The 8,067-nt window shown below is 65.6% G+C and overlaps 1 protein-coding gene across 1 annotated transcript; it reads left to right on the top strand.

Moving 5' to 3' along the window:
* The first annotated feature begins 345 nt into the window (after positions 1-345).
* Positions 346-7,565, top strand: SLC35B1 (solute carrier family 35 member B1). The gene is made up of 9 exons (XM_009900131.2): positions 346-579; positions 717-820; positions 1,041-1,171; positions 1,880-1,910; positions 2,098-2,255; positions 3,368-3,494; positions 5,083-5,189; positions 5,989-6,142; positions 7,040-7,565. The coding sequence occupies exons 1-9, from the start codon at positions 356-358 to the stop codon at positions 7,090-7,092; spliced, it is 1,089 nt and encodes a 362-aa protein (XP_009898433.2). The 5' UTR covers positions 346-355; the 3' UTR covers positions 7,093-7,565.
* Positions 7,566-8,067: the final 502 nt, after the last annotated feature.

Below are 8,067 nucleotides of genomic sequence, written 5' to 3'. Positions count from 1 at the left end.
TGACGGCGGCGCGAGCGCCAACCACATACCCCCTTTTAGCCCCGCCCCCGGAGCGCAGCCAATCTCCGCGCTCCACATCGGGTCGCGTCACTTCGGTGGCCGCGCTCAACGAAGGACCCCAGCATGGGGCTGCCCCAAGTGCTGCCTGTTCCCAGGGGTGCCCCGCCGCCCTAACCGCGATGGAGCCGCGGGGGAGGCCGCACCGAGGTGGCCACGAACAGTCTCTTCGTGCCTCTTCCGGGGGCTCCCGCTCGCTCCCCAGCTTTGCCCACTCACCCCTGACCCGCGGCGGATCCGGCACTGCGGCGGTCAGGCCGGATGGGCCCTGAGCGGCGGGCGGGCGCAGGTCGGGCGTATGAGGCAGCCCTCGCCGCCGCCGCCGCCGCTGCCGCCGCCGGGCTCGCTGCGGGATGTGGTGCTGGACGTGGCCCCGGCGCTGAGCGGCCGCGCTGCCGCCGCCGCCGCCGCTATGGGAACGAAAGCGAACGGTGCCATGCTCCCGGAGCGCCTCCGCCTGCCCGTCTGCTTCCTGGGCGTCTTCGCCTGCTACTTCTACTACGGTATCCTGCAGGAAACTATGTGAGTGAGCGACCCGGCGTGGAGCGGGGAGCGAACGGGGTGGGGGGAACCCGTCCCGTCCGCCCCTGTTGTGCCCCGGAGAAGCTGCTCCGGTGCCCTCCGCTGGTTTTGACCGCGTTTCCCCCCGGCTCTGACAGCACACGGGGTCGCTACGGCGACGGAGCGAAGCAGGAGAAGTTCAAGTACGCCCTGACGCTGGTCTTCATCCAGTGCGTGATCAACGCTGCCTTCGCCAAGCTCCGTGAGTCCTGCGCTGGGGCTGCTCGCTCGGCTGCTTGCCCTTGGGCCGGGGGGGAGCTTTGGAAGGGGGCGGGGGGGTGTCGGTTGGAGTCCCTCTCGCTGCAGAGCGTCGCCTTCGGTTGTGCTTTGCGGTGCCTTTCGCGGGGGCTTTTTTTGCGTTGCAGCCTTCCTGACTCTCCCTGCTCTCTTCTTGTTGTTTTTCTCCCTCTGTCTCTCCCCAGTGATCCGTTTTTTCGATGCTGTCAAAGCAGATCGCACCCGGAGCTGGCTCTACGCTGCCTGCTCCCTTTCCTACCTGGGTGCCATGGTTTCCAGCAACTCAGCCCTGCAGTTTGTCAGCTACCCCACCCAGGTGGGGGGCAGGAGGGGGTGGGGAGTGAGGGGGAGGTGGTGGTGCCCTCAAAACTTAGCCCTCTGCTCTCCCCCTAACCCTCAGGGTACCCCAAAAGCAGGGAGGAGCCAGTTGGTGCAACAACACGGGGGAGGGGGCAAGGAGCCCTGATTTTGGTGCTGATCTTCCTGTAGCTGCCATTTTTGGGGCTGTATGGCTGGGTTCAGGCAGTGCTGGGTGTGGGGAGAGCTCAGAGTGCTCCAGAGTGGGAGCAGCAGCCCCTGGACACGATGGGAAGTGGCTCTCTGGGAGCTGGTGCTGAGGGGGGAGGGTTTGGGGAGGCTTCAGTGTGAGCTTGGCAGCTGCCCTGGGGTGGGGATTTTGGCCTTGCCAGGAGGGGGGTGGAACACTGCAACAGGTTGCCCAAGGAGGTGCTTGGGGCCCTGGCACTGCAACAGGTTGCCCAAGGAGGTGCTTGGGGCCCTGGCAGTGGAGATGCTCAAGGTGAGGCTCTGGGCAACCTGATCTGGTGGAGGCTGCCCCTGCTGACTGCAGAGAGGGGTTGGGTGATGACCTTGGGAGGTCCCTTCCAGCCCAAACCACCCTCTGACTCTGCCTGCTGAGGTTGAGTGGGGGGTGCAGCAGGGTGGGCTTGGCACTGCCCCAGCCTGGGCACCCAGCTGAGGGCCTGCTTTGTGCTGGAGGCTCAGGGTGCTTTATCTTTGGCAGGTGCTGGGCAAGTCCTGCAAACCCATCCCAGGTGAGGCCCTGCCCCTCTGCTGCCTGCCTGGGGGCACTGCTTCCCCCCTGGAGCAGGACCTCAGTGTCACAGCAGTGCCTCCTCCCCCTCCCCCCTGCTTGTGGGGACAGGGGGTGGGCTGTGGGGGGTGCTGTGCTGGGGCAGAGTGGGGCTGCTGGCAGCAGTTGGTGCTGTTGCTTCGTTGCAGTCATGCTGCTGGGAGTGACTCTGCTGCGCAAGAGATATCCCCTGGCCAAGTTCCTCTGCGTGCTGCTGATCGTGGCCGGGGTGGCTCTCTTCCTCTACAAGCCCCAGAGGGGAGCTGCCCCTGAGGAGCACACCTTTGGCTATGGAGAGCTGCTCCTGGTGAGCCCTGCTGGCACAGGGAGGGGCTGGAGGGCAGAGCTGCTCTTGGTGGGCTCTGATGGTGCAGGAGGGGACAGGGAGGGCAGAGATGCTCCTGGTGAGCTCTGATGGTGCAGGGAGGGGCTGGAGGGCAGAGCTGCTCCTGCTGAGCTCTGATGGTGCAGGAGGGCACAGGGAGGGCAGAGATGCTCCTGGTGAGCCCTGCTGGCACAGGAGGGCACAGGGAGGGCAGAGGTGCTCCTGGTGAGCCCTGCTGGCACAGGGAGGGCAGAGCTGCTCCTGGTGAGCTCATGGCACAGGGAGGGCAGAGATGCTCCTGGTGAGCCCTGCTGGTGCAGGAGGGCAGAGGTGCTCCTGGTGAGCCCTGCTGGCACAGGGAGGGCAGAGCTGCTCCTGGTGAGCCCTGCTGGCACAGGGAGGGCAGAGCTGCTCCTGGTGAGCTCATGGCACAGGGAGGGCAGCTCCTGGTGAGCTCTGCTGGCACAGGGAGGGCAGCTCCTACTGAGCCCTGCTGGCACAGGGAGGGCAGAGCTGCTCCTGGTGAGCTCTGCTGGCACAGGGAGGGCAGCTCCTACTGAGCCCTGCTGGCACAGGGAGGGCAGAGCTGCTCCTGGTGAGCTCGTGGCACAGGGAGGGCAGCTCCTGGTGAGCCCTGCTGGCACAGGGAGGGGCAGGAGGTCACAGCACAGATAAGGAAGTGTCCTTTGTACCCCAGGTGAGCCCTGCTGCTGGGGTGGAAGTGCTCACATGGAGGCCACTGGGCTTTGAGGGGGTAGGAGCAGGGGCAGTGGCTTGGAGCTGGAGCAGGGCAGGTTTAGGCTGGACATCAGGAGGGAGCTGTGCAGAGTGGGGCTGGGGAGACACTGAACAGGCTGCCCTGGGAGGGGGCTGAGGCTCCATCCCTGCAGCCTCTCAGGAGTAGCCTGGCTGTGGCCCTGGGCAGCCTGCCCTGGCTGGAGCTGCCCCTGCTGCCTGCAGGGGGGTGGCCAAGACGCCCTGGGAGGCTCCCTGCCAGCCCCCTGCACGGTGTGACTCTGGCCCGGGGAGCTCCCTGGGGCTCTTGGGCAGCAGTGAGGGCTGAAGCTGTCCTTTGCTCTCTGCTCTGTCCCCAGCTGCTCTCCCTGACCCTGGACGGCCTGACCGGGGTGGCCCAGGACCACATGAGGGCTCACTACCAGACGGGCTCCAACCACATGATGCTCAACGTCAACCTCTGGTCCACCTTGTTCCTGGGGGCCGGTAAGGAGCCCCCTGCTCGGGGCCCAGCCGCCGGGGCCGCCCGGGGGGGAGGAGCTGCTCTGCCCTGCCGCCGGCTGCGGCTCTCCCCCCGGGCCGCCAGGGGGCGCTGCCGCGGAGCCGCTCCAGCCTTGGGGCCCCGCTCCGAGGTCCTCTCCCTGCCCCAGCAGCCTGCTGTGCCCCTGGGCTGCTGCCCCTGGGCTGCTGCTGCTGCTGCTGCTCTGCCCCTGGGCTGCTGCTGCTCTGCCCCTGGGCTGCTGCTGCTCTGCCCCTGGGCTGCTGCTGCTCTGCCCCTGGGCTGCTGCTGCTCTGCCCCTGGGCTGCTGCCCCTGGGCTGCTGCTGCTCTGCCCCTGGGCTGCTGCCCCTGGGCTGCTGCTGCTCTGCCCCTGGGCTGCTGCCCCTGGGCTGCTGCTGCTCTGCCTCTGGGCTGCTGCTGCGGCCCTGGCCCGGGGGCTGCCTGCTCAGGCTGAGCTCTGCACTTGGTGACTGATGGCTGCTCTCATTGATCACCCAGGAGCTGATCGCTGCTGATCGATACTGATCGCTGCTGATCGATACTGATCGCTGCTGATCGATACTGATCGCTGCTGATCGCTGCTGATCGCTGCCGATCACTGCCGGTCAATACTGATCAATGCCGATCGATACTGATTGCTGCCGATCACTGCTGATCGATGCTGATTGATACTGATCGCTGCCGATCACTGCTGAGCGATACTGATGGCTGCCGATCGCTGCCGATCAATACTGATCGCTGCTGATCACTGCTGATCGATACCGATTGCTACTGATCGCTGCCGATCGATACCGATCGATACCGATTGCTACTGATCGCTGCCGATCGATACCGATCGATGCCGATCGCTGCCGATGGCTGCTGATCGATACGGATCGCTGCCGATGGCTGCTGATCGATACGGATCGCTGCCGATGGCTGCTGATCGATACGGATCGCTGCCGATGGCTGCTGATCGCTGCTGATCGCTGCCGATGGCTGCCGATCAATACTGCTCTCTCCACCCTGGGGGCTCAGCTGCTGGCTCCAAGCAGCTCCTCTGGGGGCAAACCTGAGTCACCGCCCGGGCTCGAGGCTGCCCCTGGGGCCTGGAGCCCTGAGCTCAGGGCTGGCAGCACAGGAGGGACCTGGGGCTGGTGCAGGGGTTCAGGGCAGAGCGCAGGGGGGAGCAGGGGGCTGGGGAAGCTCTCCTGTGGGGCCGGGCTGAGGGTGGTTGGGCTGCTCAGCCTGCAGGGCTCCAGGGACAGCTCAGAGCAGCCCTGCGGTGCCTGAGGGGGCTCCAGGAGAGCTGGGGAGGGGCTTGTGACAGGGGCCTGCGGTGCCAGGCTGGGGGACGGTGGCTTTGAGCTGGGAGAGGGCAGAGTGAGACTGGAACTTGTCGGCAGTGAGGCTGGGGAGAGCCTGGCGCAGGCTGCCCAGGGGAGGCTGTGGCTGCCCCCTGCCTGGAGCTGTTCAGGGCCAGGCTGGGTGAGGCCTGGAGCAGCCTGGGCTGTGGGGAGGGGTCCCTGGGCATGGGGAAGGGGTTGGATGGTCTCTGTGGTGCCTTGCAGCCCCTGCTCTGCTCTGCCCTGCAGGGATTCTGTTCACTGGGGAGCTCTGGGAGTTCCTGAGCTTCACCGAGCGCTACCCCAGCATCATCTACAGCATCCTGCTCTTCGGCCTCACCAGCGCCCTGGGGCAGGTAGGTGACCCCCAGGGGGGCTCAGGGCTGTCTGCCCAGCCTGGGGGGTGGGCAGGGCAAGGCTGGTGGCCCTGCTCTGGCTCCTGCCCCTGCTCTGGCTCCTGCCCCTGGCCCCTGCTCTGGCTCCTGCCCCTGGCCCCTGCTCTGGCTCCTGCCCCTGGCCCCTGCTCTGGCTCCTGCCCCTGGCCCCTGCTCTGGCTCCTGGCCCTGCTCTGGCTCCTGGCCCCTGCTCTGGCTCCTGCCCCTGGCCCCGCTCTGGCTCCTGCCCCTGGCCCTACTCTGGCTCCTGCCCCTGGCCCTACTCTGGCTCCTGCCCCTGGCCCCTGCTCTGGCTCCTGCCCCTGGCCCCTGCTCTGGCTCCTGCCCCTGGCCCCTGCTCTGGCTCCTGCCCCTGGCCCCTGCTCTGGCTCCTGCCCCTGGCCCCTGCTCTGCCCCTGGCCCTACTCTGGCTCCTGCCCCTGCTCTGCCCCTGGCCCTGCTGTGCCCTGCAGGTGGTTTTGTCCTGTACAGGACCCCTCAGAGCAGACCTGGGCTCAGTTCCTGCCCAGCTCCTCAGGGCTGGGAGCAGCATTTAGCTCTGGCTTGGTGGCTTATCACCTGGAGCTGGAGGCCTGGAGCAGGCTCTGCCCCCAGAGGTTGTGGAGTCTTCTCCCCTGGCTCCTGGGCAGGCTGCTGTGGGAGCCCTGCTGGAGCAGTGGGGCTGGGGTGGGGGAGCTGCCTTCCAGCCCCTCCCATGCTGGGCTCCTGTGCTCTGGGGGGGCTCTTCCCAGCCAGGGGGCTGCCTGCTTGTGTCTTGCAGAGCTTTATCTTCATGACTGTGGTGTACTTCGGGCCCCTGACCTGCTCCATCATCACCACCACTCGCAAGTTCTTCACCATCCTGGCCTCTGTCATCCTCTTTGCCAACCCCATCAGCAGCCTGCAGTGGGTGGGCACCATCCTGGTGTTCCTGGGTGAGTCTGGCAGGCAGAGCCCAGAGGCCTCCCTCCTCTGCAGGGTGAGGTGGGAGCCAGGGCAGGGAAAAGCTCTCCAGGGTCACCCCTGGGGTGGCTTGGGATGCAAAAGCTCTCCAGGGTCACCCCTGGGGTTGCTTGGGATGCAAAAGCTCTCCAGGGTCACCCCTGGGGTGGTTTGGGATGCAAAAGCTCTCCAGGGTCACCCCTGGGGTGGCTTGGGATGGAAAAGCTCTCCAGGGTCACCCCTGGGGTGGTTTGGGATGCAAAAGCTCTCCAGGGTCACCCCTGGGGTGGCTTGGGATGGAAAAGCTCTCCAGGGTCACCCCTGGGGTGGCTTGGGATGGAAAAGCTCTCCAGGGTCACCCCTGGGGTGGTTTGGGATGCAAAAGCTCTCCAGGGTCACCCCTGGAGCTGCTTGGGATGGAAAAGCTCTCCAGGGTCTCCCTTCAGCCCAACCCCTCCATGGCCACTGAAGTCCCCCAGGTGCCATGGCCACAGCTTCTTGAGCCCCTCCAGGGCTGGGGACTCCACCACCTCCCTGGGCAGCCTGTGCCAGTCCCTGACCCCTCTGGGATGTTCCTCATCCCCAGCCTGCCCCTCCCCTGGGGCAGCTTGAGGCCATTGCCCCTTGCCCTGTCGCCTGAAGAAGAGCCCAGCCCCGCTCCAGCCTCCTCTCAGGGAGCTGCAGAGAGCAAGGAGCTCTCCCTCAGCCTCCTCTGCTCCACACTCCCCACCCCCAGCTCCCTCAGCTGCTCCTCCCCAGACCCCTTCCCCAGCTTGGTTGCCCTCCAGAGTGAGTCACTGCCCTGAGTGCCCTCCAAGCCCCTGCCCTTGGGAGCTGAGTGGGGAAGCCAACCCCTGCAGGCAGAGCAATCCCCTCTGGTGTCTCTGCAGGCCTTGGACTGGATGCCAGATTTGGGAAGGGAGTGAAGAAGACATCCCACTGAGGACTGCTTGGTCTCTGCAGCTGCCATGGACTCTAACTTATTGTCTTGTGCCTCCAGGCTGAGCTCTGGAGCTGGCCTCAGGATAGGTAATGCCAGGGGGGGAGCATTTGGATGGCCTTTGGTTCAGCTTTGGCTGGGGGGCTGAGCACTGAATTGTCTCAACATGGAACTGCCTGAGGTGGAAGTGGCACTGAGGCTTCTCCTTTCTCTTCCCTTCTTCTGTTTCCCCCCCTCCTGGTGATCCCAGCTGCACTGCTGGATCCCAGCAGCAGGACTAAACATTCTTGCCTTAACAGGAGACCAAAGCAGAGCTTCATGTCTGTAGGGAAGGAAAGAGAAGCCCAAAGGCAGGCAAGGGCCACAGCTGCAGGACCTCGGGGGGAGGTGGCTGAGCCCAGGGGGGAGCAGCAGCACAACCTCTCTGCTCTGTTAAGAGCTCTCTCAGTGCAGAGCTCCTGGATTAAAGGCCTGTGTTGAAGACTGAGCCCCTCTGGTGTCATTGCTCAGGGGAGGCCTTCCTGCTCTCCACAGCTGCCTGAAGGGAGGCTGGGGCCAGGGGGAGGGGGTTGGGCTCTTCTCCCAGGCACCCAGCACCAGAACAAGAGGACACAGTCTCAAGCCGTGCCAGGGGAGGGTCAGGCTGGAGGTGAGGAGAAAGTTCTTCCCCAGCAAGAGAGATTGGCCCCTGGGATGTGCTGCCCAGGGAGGTGGTGGAGTCCCCAGCCCTGGAGGGGTTCAAGAGGGGCTTGGATGTGGCACTTGGAGCCATGGGAGAGGCAGTCAGGAGGTGCTGGGTGAGAGGGACTCTGTTGATGGCTCAGCCAGTTCCCAGCAGAGGGAACTCTTCTTTCAGTCATTGCCAGCAGGGGTGGGGGAAGGCAGCTCCTCTACAGTGAGGCTCTGACTGCCCCCCAGAGCCTCCCTGCTCCCAGTCAGCCCAGCCCCTGGCGATGGAGGGCTGCCTGCACCCTGCTC

The sequence above is a fragment of the Dryobates pubescens genome, chromosome 36 (assembly GCF_014839835.1).
Source record: "Dryobates pubescens isolate bDryPub1 chromosome 36, bDryPub1.pri, whole genome shotgun sequence".
Classification (NCBI taxonomy): domain Eukaryota; kingdom Metazoa; phylum Chordata; class Aves; order Piciformes; family Picidae; genus Dryobates; species Dryobates pubescens.
Note: the sequence above shows the minus strand (reverse complement) of the source record. Positions and strands in the feature narration are given on the sequence as shown.